The sequence below is a fragment of the Aythya marila genome (genome assembly GCF_965140915.1).
Source record: "Aythya marila genome assembly, chromosome: 11".
NCBI lineage: Eukaryota > Metazoa > Chordata > Aves > Anseriformes > Anatidae > Aythya > Aythya marila.
Genome location: NC_139052.1, coordinates 11,635,200 through 11,657,553, shown reverse-complemented (window position 1 = coordinate 11,657,553; position 22,354 = coordinate 11,635,200). Strand labels below are relative to the sequence as shown.

Genomic DNA, 22,354 nt, shown 5'->3' with positions numbered 1-22,354 from the left:
TTTTCTGAGAAATGGACAGTCTCAAAATTGTATTTGGAGGAAATTATCTAAAATTCATTTCAAGTTAAATATATTTTATTTCTGCTACTTCTACATTTGTAGTCTAAATAAACCCCACACTTAACGATATATAAGCAGTGTGTTCAAGAGGGAGGAGGAGGAAAAAAGCATATGCACTTCTTTATTGCAATGTCTTAGCAGCCTATTTTATTTGCAGAATTTCCATGGTCAGATGCTACTTGTCTCTGCTCAAATTGTTCTGTACAATTTTTTTTGTTAACTCAACAGATCTTCTGTTTGTACTGTGATTAATCAGATTGAAGGACAGATCAAGAGAGGTTCAAAGTGCTATTCTTACTAATATCAAAACACAGATCTATGAGACAGTTCCACAGTTCTGCACATGGTGTTGCAGAGGTTGTTTGAATCATGCTCCTAAAACCTCCAGTTTTAAGGAGAGGAAAAAACAAACACCAAAACCAAGTGACACCTCTTTAGTAAAAACGAGAAATCAAAAATCCTGTCCCAATCCTTTGGCCAACAATGGTGAAAACTCTATATGATATAATTACATTGATATAATTACATTATCATTAGCAAAGTAAGAGGTTCTAATTCAGTTTTCAGTTTTAATTCTGAGTTTAATTCTATTTCAGTTTTAATTAATTTTATTTTTTTTACTGTAGCATTTACATTTACAATGGTAAGATTCAGATGTTATTGATCAGATTTATAAGTAAAGATGAGCATTTACCTTCGTACTACACCAATAATAACTGTATTTTCTGAGGGTTTAGTCGTTCTGATAGACCTTTAAATAAAAAGCAAGATCATTTAACATTTTTTAAAGTTCACATTTCAGAAACAATGACTGTACAGAACCATCCTACAGTACTTTACTTAAAATATCTCACTAATTTAAGGATTATTTCACTTTACTCTGGGACAGAATGGTAAAAATGTAACAAGGCAAACAGTGCTGCTATATAGTCCATGACTGACAAAGATCTTACCTAATTACTTTATTTCAGCAAGGACAAAAGCCTTTGTCCCAGTGCCCTGAACCTACCACACTCACTCACGGTACATAATGTGACCCCATCACCCACACCCCACAGACGGTTATTTAGTCTAGACACATTCCCAAGGGGTATTTCACTGGAAAGTCATTGAAACAAGGCACCACTGCCTGTCAAACCTCTGTGGAGACACAGAAAGAAGCAAATCCTTTCCCCCTTTTTTTCATACTTTACAGCAGTTTGTGAAAGTATTTTTGGAGTCAGTGTGCAACTTTCCTCCTCAAAACAGATTTTCAGATGCTGTAGGTATGGAAACATGCACACAAAACATTGCCTACTTGCATCTGGAATTACTCAACAGCAAGTGACATTTCAAAAAATTCAGAATGCTAATGAAGTGAATGTATTCATTAAATTGCCTGTGGTGGCACGTGACCTTTGCAGTTAATTTGACGTGTGAACATGGAACCAGGTATTGGAAAAAAACACTTCATAATGGCAACAAATTCACATGCTGTGGCTCCATGCCAGATCAAGCTTCAGATGTCCTACCAAACAACTAAAAATGCTGCACCCATCATAATTACAGCATTGAGGTAACATTAATTGATGCTGTACATGAATATTTGTCCAAAACCAGCAACATTTCACAGATTTTACAAAAGCAAAAAACAAACAAACAAAAAAACACTTTAATGATTTGTTCACTATATAGCTATACGTTAATTAGACTGAAATGGAGCTTACCTGCATAATGCTTCTGCATCGAAGTATCTGGAATGTCTATGGTCAATAATGATAATTTCATGGTGTTTATCGAGAAAACATTCTAGCGCAGATTCAGGTGTCCTGGCAATATTACATCGAAATCCAGCTTTCTCACAAGCCCAACAGAACCCGTTACTCTGGTTATCTTCTTTGGCAAACACTAAAAGTACCTGGTTCAAAGACAGATAGTGAATCACTACAAACAAATCTTATATATGCAGTATTCTGTGACTTTTGTCTGTTCTTAACATGTTTTTTAAAGCTACTTTCAAGGCTTAATTCATTGTTTTTAACACAATTGCTTCCTACAGACTATTGTTTTTTATAATTGTCTGTATACAGAGTTTTTTCAAGTGGATAAAATATTCTGCCAACCCATCTGTATCCATATGGGATGAAGTGGCACTCTCTTCATTAGCTACTGAGAGAGCTTAGGCAATCAGTTGAGACAAGATGCCTGTGTTTCAGACAACGTACACAAAATAACAGTGAGTCTATATGTTTCTTCAGTGAAATTTCTACCACACATCCCTTTCATTACTTTTTTTTCTTGCCAGGATCATACTCCAGCAAAACACTTGGATTACTCACCAGAGCATGCTTCACCTCACGTGAATTAATATTTAATAGTGCTTCAGTGGCATGATGAAAACTGTGCTTTCCTTTTCATCTCAATCTAGTTTCCCAAAATACTGGAAGCAGCCCACTCTGTGGGGCTTCTGGGAACTACAGACAGGCTGGTCAAGATGAACTCACACTGGATGGAAATACCTCTGAATATGAAGTACAACCCCATGCAACTCCTATACAAAGCTTACCATGGGATTTATATCACCCAAGAAGATTACCATGGCTGAAATCCAGAAATGGAAGACGAGATCTATGATCTGCTGTATCATAACCTGTTGTGTAATTGCCAGTAACATTACTCTCTCTGAGTCCCTTTAAAATCAACACAATGCCCACACAATTCAAAGTACGAGAAGGCCCAACTCCTTCTGAGATGTGTTTCAAATTCTAGGATGGAATACACTACAAAAGATAAACATGAAGTCTACTAATGAAGACTCCCACTGATGTGATTGTGCTTTGCATCATGGTAATATTTTATAGAGGAAAATTTATTTTGTCTGAAAGAATACAGACTGGCAAAAAAAAAAAAAAGAAAGAAAAAAAAGATCTATGTTAATGCTGCTTTTGTGGATGACTCAGTATATGCAGCCTTTTGGGAAAAATGGATAAACCAAACCAACATTTCGCCTACTGTCTCAGGACACAAATCTTTCAGTAATTTAATCAAATTGCACTTAAATATATGCTTTGGTTAGACAATAATTTGGTGCATGTGCAACGCATACCACATCCCACTACCACTTATCTTCTGGGTGATTTTAGGAATTCCAGCACTGGTTACACTTTGGACCAGGTTGGTGGAATGTCTGCCAGTAAATCTTAACGTTTCCATGTAGTGCATATTTTTGTAAGAATGAAGGACTTAGTACTCATTTACTTCAGATTCCTTTTATAGCAACCTACTTTGTTAACCTGTTTGCAAAAACATGTCATAGTTTGAGCTATATTTAGTTAAGTTAATTTATAACACACTTAGGATTGGAAGAATGGTTTTCAGCAATAGCACAGAGCAGTCAGCAGATCTTATTTGTATAGCCTGCTTGAAAAAATGTGGTGTTGTCTAACCTTTCTTTCCCTCATACCTGGTCAGCTGTATTACAAGGTTTAACCAGAAGAATTAGAGAGTGGCCCATGACTGGACAGAAATCATACAGCCATTAATAACGATAAAGAAAGCAGAAATATTCAGTGAATGCTTCTGATTTATATGTGGGAAAAAGTTGAATTAGGCTGTCCTAATATTTGACGTTAGGTGGTAATAGTGTCTATTCCCACAATAGGTCAGGAGGATTTTGAACTGCACCCCAAGACAGACATTTTCAAATCAGCCGATCCAGATTAATTTCACCCAGGAGATTTGTCATTACTGATTGAAGAACATTTTGGATTATTAATACTTCAGTATGCCTTGGGACACAGGAGAATTTTCAGAGGATGTTCAAAGGAGTCATGTATCTGCAAACCTCCTACCCATCCCAAACTAAATAAGGGGAGAACTGGCATACGACCTATATTAATAAAGAGATAAAAGGAGTATGAAGTAATGCCAGTCAACAGCAAAAAAAAAAAAATAATAAAAAAAAAAAATAAAAAAATATATATATGCTTTGCCAAGCTCGCTTTGTATCTGTTGTGATGATATTGCAAGTTTGGTTAACACTGGTAATAAACCTCAGCAGGTCATTTAGTATTGTTCTGATGAGATTTTGATTAAGAAATTACTACCAATAAAATACAAAACATGGAACATCCTAAATTGATTCCAAGCTAATTGATAGCAGAAAGAGCTGTAGATAGCTCTATTTTTATTATTTAAGACATGTTTGGAGAAAAGAATTAGGCAGGACTTTTAGTATGCCACATAGAATGTTGTGATAAAAATCTGTTGGGTACACATGTATCACTTGATAAAAATGCTGTGAAGATCTCCACACCCAAAAAGCTCCAGTCACATGTTTTTTTAAGTTAACTCATGTGTATCTTAGAAATTAAGATTTCAGTTTCAACTGTTGTATTACCTGAAGTTGATCTTGATGAAGTCTCATAGGACCAAACTGCACATCTGTTACTGGTGCCTAGAAAAAATAAAAGGGAATCTTATTAACACATATGTACCTGTTACAGAAGACATTTTTTATTTACCACTGTCACACAGATATATTGCTGTCATTATGTGGCTACTTCTTCTTGACTGTCTTGTTCTGCTTTTGTAAATTTATATGCTGAGCTGTGTTAACACGGTTACAAATCAACAAACTACTCCCCAAGTCATTTTTAATTGTTATTTTAAACATAGTAATTGATTAGGCATGTAAGTTTTGTAGACAGATTATATTTTTTATCATCTGTATGACACCAGCTGTTCTGCAAAATACAGAAGTGTTTTAAAAACTGCCTTTAAAAAAAAAAGTGTTAAAAAGCATCAAATATACAGGAGAAAAGCAGAAAAACATTAGTCTTAGAATTTCACATGTAACAGGTGCCCAAAAGTGATACAAAACAACATAAATTTAATTTCTCCACAGGTGCTGTGCTGCATTCCCTCCATCCTGCCCAGCCCACCCAGGGAAGGTGTCAGGATGCAGGTATTTGTACTTGATGTTGATGCATTCAACGTGCCTTTGAAAAACCCTGTAAAAGTGCTGTTGCAGTATGCCCTGCTTTCTGCACACCAGTGATTTCCACATTAGATAATGCTCAAGTAATGCAGGCAAACAGTTTTGCTTAGGATGCAAGAACTGACCTGGGATCTTTCCTTCTCATGTGCCACTTCAAGCAATAGAGGTGAATGGCCACAAGTGCTTTTTATCACAGCAGTTCTCTGATACAAGCCATCGTTAGGTACCATCGGCTGGACTGCACGCTTGAACGTGAACAACTTTCCAAGGGGGTTGGGACAGACTTTGTAAAGCAGTTAAACACAGAGAGGAAACTCTAATAGGATTGTGTAGGTTGGATTCTTTGGGAATTCCTGCTAGGCAAATAACTGCACTTTTGTGTACTTCAGTAGCTTTTATCTCTTGTCTGAGAAATAAAAACTAGAAATCAGAAATAGCGGTGCTCCTGATTCAAAAAAGGGAAACAGCGTCCACCCAATGGCCCTTGGAGTTGCATAAACTCTTCAAAGATAACTGAAGTGAAAAAGCAGGAGGAAATTGCTGTTGGCAATATAAGAAATGGGAGACCTCTCCAGGTTTAGATGTACAAGGAAAAGATCTGTTGAGCACAAAGGTGTCATTTTTACATTTGTTCCTCTTCAAAGTGAAACCACAATTGTAGATCAGATTTATTGCTTTGCACTCTAGAATTTTTCCAATAAGTAATTCTGAAGAATCGTCACTACATGCCACAGAAAAAATCTTTTTGAGTTACACGCTCTATTATCTCCCTGACCTTATTGCTCCACTGCTCAGCCCTCAAATTTTCTTATCTGTGATTTTATTTATTTATCAACTTGGAAATCATCAGGGTAACACTAAAAGAGCAAGAAACATGAATCAGAGAAAAATGGCAACGTAACACCTGCAAAACAATCCAGGAACCAGCGTTTGCCTGCGTTATTTAAAAGGACCCCGAAAAGCTGACCTTAAAATGACATAGGGGGGCTTCAGATTCACTCTCAGCCATTCTTAACCAAACTGGCTTAGTTTAAATATTCTCTCTCTGGTCAGTTTTTCTAATTTTTAGACCCCAAATCTCCCCTCAGTTGGAAAAAAATCACAGTGCTTTATTCTCCCTTGTGGCCCATCATCCAATTATTGCAAATCTGTACCACAAAAAACAGAAAATACTTCTGCTGACAATGCACAGAGCAGGAGGGAATCCAGCTCCTTTCACCACAGCATTACTGGTTTTGCAGCACTGACAGCAGTAACGATTTGTTCTCAGTCAGTAATATCAGCAGGAATGTCTGAAGAATATAGAGGGAGCTATCTATTGAATAAGAGATGCCTTTTTACAGTCACTTCTCTGACCATAACCACACTCTAAATTAAATTTTGGAATATTTATTTTGTACTCCCCAGCTGCCAGCAGAAAGCAGCAAGTGTTTTCAATTCCACTGAGAGCTGTAAGGTCCAGACCCAGAGCTGTATTTCACTGCAGTCCGGGGGTATTAAAACCCCATTTATCAGAGCAGGGCACCCTCACGCTCTCAAGACCTAGTCCAAGGGTAACTGGAAGAGATGAGATAAACACAGCATTGCTAGTTCTTGCCTTTCTTGTTTCTTTTGAAGTGATTGTGACTGACTGTTCATCAATGCACTCAGAGGACAGGTGATGTAACCCAGTGCAGACCTGAGCATCGCCTGCTCCCACCACAGCCCTGCATCACTCAGCAGCATCGTACCCAAAGTGCTGAGTTTGGAGCAGGCACCGACGTGCCCTGCTGGCACCCCCTGTGCAGCCTCAGACATGTGCCCTGTGTCCATCCCACTGCCTGCTTGTACAAACAGATGAGCTCCCTTAAGCAGCCATGTCGTGTGTAGCTGTGATTAGAGAAGTGCGCACGCATGTGGGCAAATCCTGCTCAGACACAACACAAAACTAAGCCCCATGAAGCCACACTACAAGGTTTATTCTGCAGGGAATTCACAGAGCCTGGAAAACACTTCTATGCCAGCAACCTGCGGCCATTCCTACACTGAAAATATCCATGTATGCACCACTGGAGCTTAAGTTACAAGCACTGCCCAAGTGAGAAACTGCCTTGTTACACGTTAACTTGCTGTCCTGAGTAGAAGAAAAACCCTGCTCTGCATCTCAGCTGGAAAATTTTGATGAACTCCAGTTAATTCTTAATCCTGTTGAAATCTGTTCAAATACCTTGATTAATCATTTCAACTTTTTGTATGCTGCTGGTAGTGCTGAGAAGCACCATGCTGATTAAGTGCTGTGTCAAAAAATCAAGGTTTCAGCAAGGATTAGATGAAACTCAAATATTGGTGAGCAAAATGAGCTTTTTAAGTACAAGCTCATAACAAAAGCAAACCCAGCCAAAGCTCACACATATTGTAACAGCACAAACACGTCTTTATTCACTCACACATTTTACTACTTCTTCCTTGAACCTTCTTTCTTGAAAAAGAAAGACCTAAGTACATTTTCAGATTGGCAGACATGACTTATGCACATGACAGCCCTCCAGGCATGTACAAATCTGTAAGAAAGTGCATGAGACGGCAGAGGTACAGCCAGTCATAGGTTCTTGGAACTGAGACTGAGCTGGGCTGCTCACAAAAGAGCCGCTGATGCAAACTTCATGAGCAACTACAGCAGATGTAAATGTGGCAGGAACTGAGTCCAGGCACTTCAGCACCCTGACTACCAGCGCAGGTCTTCTGAAAATCCTTCCCTGGCCAAACAACCTTAGAGGCCAGCCTGTAACTTGGAGCCAGGGACCAACTCAGAGGGTCATGCTACAGACTTCTGATGGCTCTCGGAGCACAGCCTGCTCTCTTTGCAGCTCCACGTTCAAATCTTCCCAAGGGCACTGGCTGGTGCTAGAGCTCTTGGTCACAGAGAGTCTAAATGCTTGAGTAGTTTCTAACAGTAACTAATTTTCAAGCTTCTGAAAACCAAACCTTTTTGGCTTCATCTGTGCTTACTGCAACAATAACTGCAGCTCAGTTCCTCTGGATCTGGGGAGAGAGAGATGCCTGTAATAGCAGGCTGCAGGTCAGCAACTACTAGTTAGCTTTAATTGCAGACAGCAGCTCAGCTACTGCAGCATCACATTTTACACCCTCTGCTTAGAGAGAGCAGATAATCAACTCCAGCCTACTTTAAGTGCTTACACCCAGGAATTGCAGCCGTTTTACATTCTCTGACCTGCTGGCTAGCACTTGTTTACCCCCAGCTTTGCCTTATTTTAACACTGTATTTTAAGTCTGTCAAACCAGACCAGGCCCTGCACAAGGTGAGATCCGTCCCAAGGCAGCAGCAGCAGCCATAGGCACAATACCCGTTGATGGGGAGGTTGTTCTGCTGAGTGCCGCACACAGTTCAGCATTGGCTACAAACAGTCTGCGTGCTGTAGCAGCTAAATTGAAAACACTGCAATTGCTCATAGAAATATTTCATGTTTCCAATGTCCAGAGATAAGAGCATGTTTGGTAAACAAAAACAACTGAAATAAGCTTAAAAATACAGACCCAAACAACTGTGACTGATCTGATTAAAGTACAACGAACTCGACATTGACCTGATTTAACCCGGTAAAGTACTGCTCACCATGAGTCATTCACATTTTACCAGAACAGAATCTACAGGAACGCTCTGGTCATGGTTGCTGGTGTTTTGCTTTGTTTTTCCTTTTCTTCCTACAGCTAGAGTAACCTTAAATGAGTTTGCCCAGTGAATAAATGTACTAAGGAATACAGGGCAGAAATAACGCCAGCTCGATCCACACGCTCCCTATGGTGATAAACTGCCTGGTTGGAGCGTGGGACACATCAAAGCAGCCTGCATTCCACAGGTCTCCTATTTGCTAGAGGTCTCATATCTTGGCTTTCTCCAAAATGCCTCTCCTACCATTACCAATTGGAGAGGAGAGCAAACCTAAAAGGGCAGAGTCAGCCCTCCAAACTCCCTTTGCCCATTAACTCCCATACAGTACTCCTGCTCTGGTGGGGCAAACACATTCCTTTTTCAGCGTGATTTCCTTAAGTCACTTTTTTATGAAGTTTTTTTTTGTGGGATGTTTTAAAGCAGAGCTCTGGGTAGCCCGAGGTAACCCTTGTCAGCGCCAGTACCACTTACTGGGCTGTCCCAGGGAGCTGCAGGGGCACTTGCAGAAATGCTCCTCCATGACCCACAACTGCTCCAGCACTTCCCACCTGCTGAAGATGGGGCTGTGCGGGTGACAGGCGTGACTTTTCATCTGGGCATGTCATCGCCACACGCAGCCCTGGCCTCCTGATAGCATCCCTCCCCGAAGGGCAGCTGGAAGTCCTTCTGCTCCTGCTGCTTTTCTCGCCTTTTCCAGGTCTGGAGATTGAGGGAGGAGATGCGACAGCTTGTGTTTCCTGCAACTGACTTGAACAATAAAGCGACAGAAACTTCTGCCAAATGGATTGCAGATGGAAACTGCTGCTGTGCAGCTGACATCAAAGTTTAGAAAGCAGACAATGAGAAGTGAATTCCCGTCAGCAGTTTAATACCAAGTAACTGCCTGTTCAAATAAAGACTTCAACCTTAAGGCTCTGACTCATTATAATATATAACACAGATAACTGCAATGATAAGATACAAGGCTCCATCACTGGTCTTAATGGACTACTGCCAGAAAAATTCATCGTTTTAGATCAATATTTTAACACATCATAAAAATATATTTTATTTAGTTTTAAAATAAATACTTAAGCTTTGTACATACACTAGGTGTGTGATATAAATCAGTTTGACATGACTCAGTGAAGCAAGATTTGACAGTCTTGATCATAAAAAGATGCTCAGAGCATTAGGACTGTTACCATAATCTGAATTTTGATTACTCTTAAGAAATAAAAAAGGATTAATTTTACAAAGGAAAAGGTATCCCTTTTCTCAACCTGCTGTGCTAAGCATAGATTTATCGCCCCAGAGAATGAAAGTTCAGATAAACTCACAGATTTAGACCATATCTCGAACTTTAACTGATTTAGGATCCATTAATGGCAGAAATTGAAGGTTTGCGTGATAATATCCTTTCTCAAAAACTTTAGCCAAGAACTCTTGGATACTGAAAGACAGAAAGCAACCCACTGGATATCTGCTGACACGACTGTGGCCAGGACGTTTTGTAACAGTCTTTATCACTTTCTGAAATATATAGATATTAATCCAATTCATGATCGTTTACCTATTTCTTTCTCACTGGAAATCTACCTAAGTAGAGAATTTAAGCCTTAGCTTCCTATTTTCCATGCACATTCTGCTAAACACTTAACATCACTGCTCTAATGCTCCTTGCAGACCTTGACGGCATCGTTTTGTTACAACAGTTGGCATCAGTGCAAGTTATATACAATGCTAGCTGAGCAAATCTTCCTAACATACCACAATTGTTTACAGCATAAAATGAGCTTTATAGTCCATGGGTTGGATTCCAACCTAATTGAAAATTCAGTGTAATTCCACCAAACACAAGGAGAATATGTTGGATTTACTTCAGTGTAAAGGAAGTAAGAGCATGGCCCCAGAGAGTTTGCTGTTTGGAGGCCACAACAGTTAGAATGAAGAATAGGAGGGAACAAAGCATCCAAGGTTATCTGCCTTTGCTCAACAGATTCAAGGACAGACGTAAGCCAGGCTCTTAAAGACCTGGAGCTGTACATAGCCAGATTATTCTTTGCTGAAATACGGAGACAGAGTTCTGAAAGGCAACTACAATCTACCAAAACTGCTGTTCAACCTAAACGAAACCTGTTAATTCCAGCCCTTGATGTTTTTTTCCTATTTTTGTTTCATAAAAGATGTAGACAAATGTCACAGACTCAATAATTTACATAATGTAGCATTCTGACTCAGTGCAATTTGCTTTGATAAAATCTAGCATTTACATTAATCTAAATCTGGTTCCCACTGATGCATCTCTGTCAATAAAACAATACAGATTTATATCTGTATTTCAAGGTCTGAAGATGACCTGAGGTTCTGGTCTGATGTCTTTTTTTTTTTTTTTTTTTTAATCTATTTTCAGTTTTAAATTAATTCCTGAAAGAATTGTTTATGATGCTGCCATTTAACGATACAATAACCAACATAAGCGATGAGATAACACACCCTCTGCTCTCTTAATCTGCTTCTGAAGTTTTAGTAACAGTTATGAATCAGTTTCACATAAATTAGCTCTTGGGAGCCAAACTCTGGCCCCTGATTCACATCATTAGGAACAGAGAATTTGGAGAGTTTGCAGTTTTGTGAGAAGCTTTATGAGCGTAGTGAGTTGCCAAACTCTCGAGCTAGCCTGCTGACCGTATCAGCCATGAGCCCCACCTCAGTTCTGAGCTCCTGATGACACCTTCACTGCTCCTAAAATCCAACCAGCAGTCTGGAGGTGAGCTTCAGGTTCTCCCAAGTCCCAAGAAAGTTAACTAGGAGATAGTTACATGAAGCTGGGACTCATATATCAGGACAAAGCAGTAAACATTATGACTACTCTAACATCACCAGGGCATCAAGCCACTGGAGCTCCTTGAGACTTCACCTCCTCCAGAGATCTGAATCAAGGTTTAATGTGAACAGCCTGACAGAGGCCCCTGAAAGAATAACACAAGCCTACTTAAACAAAGTCAGGATGACCAACTGTCTGTCAGTTCTGGAAAGTACTGCGATTTTGGCTGTTGGTCTTGTTGCAAAAGAAGCCTCAACATTTTTGGTGAAACACAGCCCCACCCGGGAGAGGCAAGGCCGAAGGGAACACTTCTGATGTTTGGCTGTGCCCTGATTCTCTGCGGTCTACACAATCCAGCCATGATTATATATATGTTTGTTTGTTTGTTTGTATTCTGGATCTAATTCGCCACTGCCTTTCTTCAGTGTTAGCCCAAATGCAGTAAGTAAAGCTAAATTAGAACAAAACTTGAGTAATACTGTCATGAAATCAGCCTTGCTGCCTTCTGGCACACTTTAGACACAACTGAGGACTCTTGTTTTGTGCCTTTTATAAAATCTCCCTTTACTCATTATAAGAAATTACTATTGCCATGCTGCAGAAGTCATGCAGAATCATTCACTATCAGAAGTGAATCATTCCATTACTTTGGGGAAAAATTAATGATGCTGTCCAAAAGGGACTTTTATTCTTGTTTGCAATGTGGTAAGGCCTGGGTGGCCTCTGGCCCAGACCAGTGGCCCACTGTGGTAAACTCCATACAGTTACAAACAAAAAAGCAGCCAGTAATCTCTACCATTGTTAAAGGTCAGAACTTTAACACAGAACATGGCAACAACTCTGGGGACTGCTTCAGCTTTTGCAGGGTATTTAAATCAGAACTGAAATGTCCTTATTGCTTAGCAGGCCTACAGCACTGTTACACAGATCTCAAACCTGCACAGAGCCAGAAACCATTGGTGTTTCCATTTTTACATGCAGAGGACAGGAGACACTGAGAAAGAGCCTCACCCCACCCAAGGCCTAGGCCCGCTGCCCCCCTCTGCGTGGCCTCAGGTCGCCACACGTCCAGCCCAACAGGCAGCACGAGGCACCACTGACACTGGCACCACCAGACAATCCCTGGTATCTGGAAAACACCCACTGATTTCTGAAATCCAAAATGATAGTTTCTGATACTTCAAACACCATTTGGGTTATCACTCGGCAGGACAAATATTCCTGTCGGTTTTTAAGGCAAGTAGATATAACTAGCAAGGTGGCCATGCAAATCTCATGTCAATGTACTTAAGTTTCCTTACCCTTAATGTACCACACACAAAAAGGGACTGAATAAATCATAGTCAAGGAAGAAAAAGAAAGAAATCTATTCATGAATCTACACCATTTTTTCTACCCAAAGAGAATGATGTTGAATGGAAACCAAAAGCAATTCAAAAACAGCAGGTTGTATTTGCTGCAGCATCTACCCAATCCAGAGATCTTTTATAGATCTGCATGATATACACAAGTACATTAGACTTGAAATATCATCTATTTGTTTTGCCTTCAAATATGAAAAATGTGAATTGTATGCTTCATAACAGCCCCGGAGATGTGAATAGCCTGGTCTGTGCCCCATGGTCATCATTTTGTCAAACGTTTTTATGACCAACTAGCACTGAGTTCAAAATGCCCTAAACCTTCACCATCTTACAATCTGAGATGGCTCGCTGGGGTCTTTACTCAGGCTCCCCGCTTTCTGACTGAAAGTTTTTCAGGAAGTTCTCCATACAGGCCACATATGCACAAACCTTTGCCTGGAGGCTATGAGCTTGCCCTGCATTGGATCCCTGGAATGCTCACTCAACTATAGCCAAATATTTCTGTGTGGCGAGGCCATGCTGTAAAGCATTTGTACTTATATCCTGGCGCTAAAGAGAAAAACAGCAGCTTAAATGACCTGGCTTGTACTTTAGAAGAAATTTTTAAACCCTGTAATAATGGTTTGCTATACATAGGCTGCAGAAATGGATGCCTTTATCAAGGCAAAAAAAGTAGTAAGAACATTTTCAGCTGTTCAAAGCCAAACATGGTTCTTAAGCATATAACTTTTTGGAGAGTTCAGCTCAAGAACGTGCAACATGCAGAAAGTGAATTGCTTCAGATGAGAAAAGAGGACATCTACAGGGTATTAGCACCTAACTCTATGTTTAACTTGTTTTTAACAAAATTCAACTGTCAGCTTGAATATTCAGCACTCCAGAGAGCACATGTCTTCCAAAGTCAGATACCCTTGATATTTTGGGGTTGCTTTCAAATTAGGTTCGTGATTACCTCTGTGAGAAGCTCCTTTGCAGCAGCTGAGCAGCATGTGTGGGTGGATGTCAGAGCTCTGGAGCTACCCCCAGCAGCTATCCCCTTGTACCCCAACAACTCAGAGACTGCTCTCTTTTCCCCTCTGCAGTCAGGACCAGCCATGTTCAATCTCACAAAATGCTTTAAAGGCAGCCCCACAAAAACATGAGTCTAGAAATTCCCAGAGGCTCAGAGGCCTATTTCCTTGCCTCTTTACCCCTCACCTGACACAAGTCTGGCTGCTCCCCTGGCAGGGAGAGCTGTAACCAAGCTCTGGGGACAAGTTAGTCCCTTACACACTGCTGTCCATATAACTGGCATGGATATTACAGTTTCAGTGTGCTGTCCTCTCACATCTATTGGCAGAAATAATCTCTACCCAAATGTAAGAACTAAAGACTGAAAATACAATGGTCTTCAAGTCTTGTGGTCTTAAATTTCTTAAAGCAAAGCAATTGGTCTTAAAGTCAAGACAAATGATCAGCCAAGACAAAACCAGAACATGTTTGCAAACAAATAAATCCAGCATTGGCTTTCCCAACATCTTCGTCTAACTCAAAAAGATCTCATTCTCCTACTGCTGCCTCAGGTGTATTCATGTTGCAGGCCAGCTGCAACATTAATATTTTCCATCCCCACAGTTGTGCAGACGCTTTCACACAAATACTACATTCTTTAGACCCAGAGGGAAATTCTTGCTGCCTGCACTTTCGCAGTTGAGCTGCACAGCACTCTGGGAGACTTAAATATGGCACAGTAGTTCTATTGTTTAATAACATTAAAACTGCTTGTTCTCTTGTGATTCTGCAGAAGCCAAAAGATCCTGGAGTGTAGCAGTAAGCACTCATCTGTTCTATACCTATCAACCAGTTTTCTTCTTCCTAGTGGCTCCCACTTGTTGGTTTTATTTTAGAGATGACTACGGATGCATCAGGATACAATAGATCTCCACCACTGTCACTGTGAGGTTTATGTTCCTCTTTACACATATGAATTTCATTGGCATTTTTCATTGAACCATCTGGATTTAAACAGACTCAGCTGACTAAGAGGAAATTCCAGTTTATCAGGAAGATTTCCAATCACTGTTTCTTTATGTCAAACAAACCTTTCATGCCTACCAACACTGTAATTGCCACAAACAGACCAAGTAAAGCAAGAAAGTACAGTACAAAAATAGCATAAACCTGTCAGTGGATCTGCTAGACTTTCAAGAAGATCTCTGTTTTGTCCCAAGCCTCCACTTGTTGAGGAACAAACTTGCTTTTTGTTGTCATTAACAACCCACCGTTCACACTGATATGGTGGAAGCCATGCAGCCCCAATGAATTTAAAGTCAGAGCAAAACCACATCACACAAAGAGCACAGGTAAAATCACTCATGCAACAGGCTGACAGCACATCCTGCCTTCCGGGAATCTGGGCATTCTCAGTTACACAACTTAGAAAATTTAAGAAAATCTTTGTATGAATTTCCTCACTGAAAGGCATACCTGAAATGAAATTGTGGGAAAGGACAGTTCAGGCTCTACTGACTGTACATTTTTCTACCTGCTGCCACCCTTTATCATAAAAGAATACATTTCCCAAGCAGTGTCAAACAGCCTGCATCAAACTGCTGTCAGATCACAGCTGCACAGGGAGCAGGTTGAGATTATCCCTCCTGACTGGCTGAGAACCACACGCAAGCCTGTGTGACTGCTAACTTATCTCCCAGATCTCCAGCGCTGGCCTACATGGGCACTCTGGAAGCACGGGTGTCTGTGGACCTGCTGGACACCATGGGCACGTGTTGGCCTGGCCCCCAAAGTGAGCTCTACCCACCTCCAGCAAGCATCAAGGCACTTGTGCTCTGTGCAGCATCCTGCCTGAGACTGCTCTCAGCAACAGCAGACACAGGCTCTAGATTTCATGGTCAGAGTAATGAAAAAGTCAGTGGGGCAGAGACCAGTACAATGAAGAGAAATGTTCAATAATGATAGTAAACATTGTGTTTTTGTTTACTGAACCAAGGTTTGCCAAGCTGAACGCAACTGTCTATTAATAATGGAGAAAACTACAAGAGATGTTCTTGGCACTGAAACCTTTTCTAAATAGAAAACGTTCTCTACAATATAGGACAGAAGAGACTACAGGCATATTCGAGGTATCTTTTAAATGTAACACTAGGAAATTCACAGCAGTGTGTCCTTTTTTCACTCTTTAGCATTAATTTTGCTCGTTCACACCAATGACTACTCCAACAGGGTAACTCCAGGTTTTAAAAGGAAGAAAACAGAAAAATGTATTTATGACTGCCGGGGATCCCTTCTTTCTTTTGACCACTAGGAACTTTACCAGCTGAGAGGACGAGTGACTGCTTTTCTGTAATACAGATGCCTCTTCATTTCTGAGGACCTACCGGGTAGCCTGAAACCTGACCCGGGCCTTGTACTTGTGCCTGGTTCAGTAACACACAGTGCTTCTGCCAGCCCACAGGGCTCCTTGGGTATTACAGGCTCAGTAGATGGGATCACTTTTTTTTTTTTTTTTTTTTTTAATTAAGTACAGTAGAACCTTTTTACAGTTACGCCAAACTAAACTTTGCATGTCTTTTCTGAAGTGTTTTTTTTCATTATAATCAGAGTCACAATTAAGCAAAATTGGATGCAGCAAAACCACTTTTCATTCTGGTTCTGCTGCAAACAGAATATCACTATCTAGATTTGTGGTAGGCACACTCCAGCACTTCATTTTATTTAACTAAAAACAGTGTTTAAAAAATTTAACTGTATTACTATTTTTGCTACAAAGCAATCTCCACATGCTCTGCCTACAAGTAACTTTTCCTTTACAAACAAACTGTTGGATATACCAAAGGTGACGCTGCTGGTATAAAATGAGTTAGTATGGAGCATGCTTTTCCCTCTAGAAATGCCTAAACGACCAATATGTTACCACCTCCCTGTGAAGTTTCACAGGACCAAAGCTGTGGCAACAGAGCAGAGCAGCTTCCCATGGGGCAGCTCCCTTTTAATCAACAACCCTTAAAGCTGCCCCTGTAGTTGATAACTGACAAATTCAGCTAGGTATCAGATATCCAACAAGAAAAAGTCCGGCTCACGGTGAAGTTTGTTGACTGCACAACTATTGGAAATACTCACTCTACGTGTATTATTTGTATTTCTCAAAGTACAAGAGCCATAATTGTGCAAATAATCATATATAGATGTTGAATAGCCTTACATAAATTGTATCTTTTGCTTAACCTTGAGATTTCTAGGGAAGAGGGACAGCATTTGGAGATACCTGCAGCAGATCCTTTCACCTGTTACAGGATGGCAGTGAAGCTTTCAGAGAGCCTTGCTGCAGCGGCAGATTTTCAAGGAAAGGTCTGCAACACGCAGGAAGAAGAGCACAGGCCAAGACAGAAGGTGAAAAAACACTGAATAATCTATAATGTAAACACATGCACTGACTGCACAGCTAGCTGGCAAACCACACAGATGCACAGCTAACTGCACTGTAAAATCACTACCACTTCAGAGCACAGAGCTAGAGGTGGGTAAGAGGCACAGCTGGTAAAGCAAATATGGGCCCTTCACATGCCATTTGGACAGCCAGTTTAAAATGGCGTTTCCCTTCTCTAGGATTTGGGTAGGAGGTCTGGAATCTTTCAGAAGTTTTTTCCCCTCAGATTACAGGTCCTCGTGCCCTGCAGCAGGCCCTTGCAGCAGCTGCAGAAGAGCCAGGCTCCTCTGCCACGTGCCACAGAGCTCCATGCAGCATCACGTAGCGGCATCCTCATTTCATTTGGTTAACAGCAATGAATTAGGACAAGGAGCCCTCCAAAAGATAGAAGCTCCACTTGGTCCTTATTTACCAGAATGGTGTCAGCTTGTACAGAAAAAGGTGATGAATTGTAAGGAAAACTGGCAGCTGTCCAAAGATAATCTCCCTTCAGATACAAGTTCTGGCATCTGACAAGATGGAAGCTCATTTAAGCTGTTCTGCAACTGTCCAAAATATGTTTCCACCCTGGTCATTCTTGCTTTCTTACTCTGGTAATTTTTCTAAGAAAGGATGCTTGGGCCTAGGCCTTCTGTTGCGAGTGAGAGTGCTTCATGCCAGAGAACAAACAAGAGAAAAGAGACATTAAAGTCCTGTCTGGCGACACCATTAATAAGTTCACAGTCACCATTTCCTTCTTCCTCTCCTGCACCAAGTGTTTCTTCCCAGACAGTGATCCAGACTGCTGATAGCTCTGGCAGGGAGCTTTTACCAGAAATTTTAGCAGGAAATGTTAATTTGCTAGCCTCGGTGTCCTCCCTCAGGGAAGAGGGACGTTACATCTGCAGAGCCCCACTGCAGGGACCCAGAGCTCCTCTGACCTGCCTGCGACGTGCGAGAGAGAAACTTCTGCGTGGCTCTACCACAGCTGAGTAAAAAATCAACTGCACTCATTTGTTTTCTTTTTCATTTTTCCCCCAAGCAATGAAATACTAGAAGAATGTCCAATGCAAACAGAAAAATTCTATTAATGAAATATCCAATTTAGTGTAGTTTCATAGCTTAACTCTGAACTCAGCCTGATTTCTAGGACCCAAAGCCTAGCTGTGAACTAGCAGGCTTGGAATTTTAAAAAACAACTATTTTGCTTTGTGTAAAAACTCTACATCTCTATAAATTCGTGTAATGGTAAAAATAACTTGTGTGAAACAGTAAATATAACACAAAATTAACAAATTAGATATTAGGGATAAATAGTTTTTCTGGACTAAAGTGTAACATCTTATGTGAGAGGAAGGAAAAGACAGACTCACTTTATGAACAGTTCCAGTAAGGCTGCAGTAAAACTACAGGTTGTTTGCAAAATTAAAAAAAAAAACAATCCTATAAACTCATTGAAAAATGATGCAGATAGGACTCTTGAAAAGTTTTATTACTTAGATCACCTGATTTCTTTTTCTTCCTCTATGAACTTTGAGCATAAGTCTGTAATTACTTCCTATAAGTGCAGGAGAGAATAGTGTTTTCGATTAGGAAAGCTTTTATCAATCATGAGAAGTTTCATTTGATTCGTTTTATGTGTTTGTATGTTCCTCTGAGCCAGGACAAATGTTCTTACCGCACTCGTATTTGTGTGGTTAGCAGATTTTTCTGCATCTCTTTTGTCCTTATCCTCCAAAGACAAAATAAACGTTGTACTGCTGAATGTTGAACTTTGCAATTTTCATGCTGCATTGCGACAGGAATATATTTTGACTAACTATATGAGCCGCTAACATGTACAGTCTAGGCAGCTGCCATGGAACACCAAAGGTCTACTTTTTTTTCTTCACTGCTGACTTTCAACCAACGTGGTACTCTGGATGACTTCAGAATATAGTATGAGGTGCATAATTTAATCCAGTTATATTTCTAATACAATTTTGCTAAGAACATTGAAGTGTATTTCAACAAAACAAACCTTCCATGGAACAGCAGGAAAGTATTAGAGGTGGCATCAAACCACTGACCCATTAGATATAAATTACTCACAGCATGTTCCCCACAAAACAGAGTAACAAAATTTGCAGGCCGTAATATGAGGCTGTACCCAGAAATACTTTCCAGATGAAACAAACAAGATTTGCAGTGGTTTTGTGACACAATCAGCAACTTCCTGCTATTGGAAGAGAGATTATCTAGTGCATTTGGTGCTCTGAGTCTGTCTCCTTGTACACCTCATTTTCTTAGCTGAGTGAGCCATAAAACCTGATGAGGATGCTCCTACAAACGTAAGCCCCATCACTGTTCTGGGTGTCCTTTCCTCTCTGTGCAGCTAGATCTGAATGCTGAACTTCTGAATTACTTTTGTTCAGTAAATCTAGCAAATGCAACAACTACCAAGCACGTGCGATATTTTAGCCCCATGGCTCTTCCTTATTTTGCAAAGATATAGCCCTGTCACTGTTACCCATGTACTCTTAAGAAGTAACGTGGCTACCTTGGACCATAAGCTTACACCATTTAAACGACCTATGACTGATTTCTATTTACTTATTCATTTACAAGAGAGGCACATCTATGCTAGGAATAATATTTTTCTGATATGGGTGTCTCTAGTCATATCCTATGTATTACATTTCTACTTCAGACTGAGTTTTAGGGCAGAATTTCACAGTGTGTACAACAACTTAATAGATTGTTTTCCTTTGAAATTCAGATTTATACTTTTAGCTTTTTTTTTTTTTTCATGGCATTTATTCAAAGTAATGTTTCTCATGCAAGAAGTAGCATTTTACATAGTCTGCAGCAAGAAACACCGCCTGGTAAGTACAGACCTATTTTTGCAGTACATGATAGTATATTTTCTTCCTGAAACGTTCCATTATTTGCAGTATTTCCATCATGCAAGTTTACTTCTATTTTCTTTTTAATTCAGTTATGAGTGCGGTGCCTATCAGTTGTTTTCTCGACACAACTCTCCCAGTCTTACCTGGAACTCTCCCAGTTTCATCTGTTTGGAAAAACTGTATCCCTTTGACTGCAAGCCACTGGCAATGGTGAGCATTTGTTTCACTCTCTGTTCTGTCGTCTAACACCAGACTGAACAACTGGAGCCTCCAGCTGATTCTATCTGCACTCCAGGAGTCAGAGGCAAACATCTGGAATTTATTTGTTAGAAATAAAATAAATGACATCTTTTCAGGAGTTTTAGCTTGCACCTGTACTTATAAATCTCCTCCACGAGGACAAGTTATGAATAAATTCAATCAGGAGCAGGAGGTAGAGGGCTCTTTTGGCTCAGCCCCAGCTGAGGGCCCCAGGAAGAAGGACAGCGCCGACGTGCCTTGCAGGCAGTTTGCTCAGAGCTGCTCCCTCCCACCCAACAATGAGCAATGTGCTGCATTAGGCCTCTTGGGGCCCGCTGGATTTCAGCACACACATTCAGCCTGCTCTGTTCGACTGGGTCAGGGGGTCCCTGATCTCCTGGTCCCCTCTCCCCAGTGGAGTGCTCTATCTATGCTGGGAGTTAATTCCAGCTTTGCTGCTGGAGAAACGTAGCCCTGAAGGTCATTTTTGTTGTCTGTAATGCCAAGAGTGGTTCCAACTTCAGCAGAAGCTGCAAAGGGGAATGGAAATGAGGAACTAAGGGAGGAATCTAAGAGGACAGTACTGCAAAAACAGAGTAGTAATGGGGGAGCAGAGGTCAAAAGAATCAAACACCACCACTGTTATCTGATGGGAGGGCACAAAGGTACAGGATGAACCTCTGAAAATATGCAGAGGAGGGAACAGGGAATACACAGAGAGGAAAAAGGGCAGCAGAGAAACAAAGAGAGAGAAGCCCCTGCCAATTGTTTGGATGAAGGTTACCTTTGCCTAGGCACTGCACTCATTGTCTGCAGCCGTCTCCTTTCCTGCTGCTTTCCTGAGCCTCCCTGAGCACAGACAGTGCTCGTTCCAAATCGGAAGGTGACTGATGTGGTCCTGTGCTATGGGCAGGTCCACACGAGGGACTAGATCAACTTCTCTATTTTTGCTTGTACAGAGTACAAGGTCTTCATCACAGGGGTTTAACAGCCTGAAGTGAAAGCTGACTGTACCTCATCCAGCTTGTCCTGGCAGACTGTCTTGGATAAAATTCACATTTAGGGACTGGTAAGATCTTAGCAAGACAACCCCATTGCAAATGGAACCAAACACCTGGGCATGCAAAGCAAATTCACACAAGTACTGCTGGGTACCACAGCCAGTTCATTTCTCCACACACTGGCTTTGGGCCCCACTAGTGAAGCAAGATGCTGCAAGAGGCGGCACTCAGTATTGTGCAGGAACTGGCTGTATTCCTTTCTGGCCATGAAGATAGGCAGAAGGAAACATCATTTTTGTTTCTGCAAAGACTCAAAGATGAAGAAGTAAGAAAAGACCAAGAGAGAGCACAGCATTGCAGTGAGGTGACAGCCCACACACTCTGCAGTCAGTACTTCCCATTACATGGGCTGAAAACATCAGAGAGACACTTCAGCAAAACTGAATCTGGTTGAGAAAGCCATTAAACAAACAAAAAAGGCAAACTCAACCACCCCAGTGATGGGCTGGTTCCTACAGATGTCTCCAGCATACCCTGTTGGTCTGTTAGTCATCAGATGTTCCCTGACTTTTCCACTGCTCTGTAGGGCAACTCCAAATGTTTGTTTTGTTTTGTTTTGTTTGTTTGCTTTGCTTTGTTTTCTTAAATAAAGGACATTAGAAGATTCCTTACAAGAACTGCTTTCATGAAGTGATCAACTGCTCTTAGCCAAGTACACAAGCTGTTTGGGGAAAAGAAAAATAGTATCTGGAGGTGGGGTAACACCAAGCCAGGGGAAACCATTTGCAGCACAACAGACCTACAGAAGAGCTTGAGAAGCACAAGTCAAGCACCATAAGGCACACAGCTTGCCCTATTTTTGCAAAGGTTGTTTCTTTTTTTCCGATAGATACTTCCTCTTGTGGTGCATGACAGGAGGCTAACATGGTGATGCTGTCGGTATTA

At 40.8% G+C, this 22,354-nt stretch overlaps 1 protein-coding gene across 10 annotated transcripts in view; it reads right to left on the bottom strand.

The window, feature by feature from the left end:
- LOC309882202 (high affinity cAMP-specific and IBMX-insensitive 3',5'-cyclic phosphodiesterase 8A-like) overlaps positions 1-22,354 on the bottom strand; it is a 166,063-nt gene that overhangs the window by 43,508 nt on the left and 100,201 nt on the right. For 8 of the 10 annotated variants that reach the window (XM_082769038.1, XM_082769034.1, XM_082769031.1 and 5 more), the window contains exons 2-4: positions 4,439-4,495; positions 1,767-1,957; positions 755-811 (exon numbers count right to left, since the gene is read on the bottom strand). In XM_082769038.1, the coding sequence (XP_082625164.1) occupies positions 755-811; positions 1,767-1,957; positions 4,439-4,465 (275 nt within the window). In that variant the 5' untranslated portion in view covers positions 4,466-4,495. Of the gene's footprint in view, positions 1-754; positions 812-1,766; positions 1,958-4,438; positions 4,496-5,163; positions 5,488-20,311; positions 20,481-21,192; positions 21,402-22,354 lie in introns of those variants that run through there. The other 2 variants (XM_082769036.1, XM_082769035.1) reach the window with 2 other exon arrangements.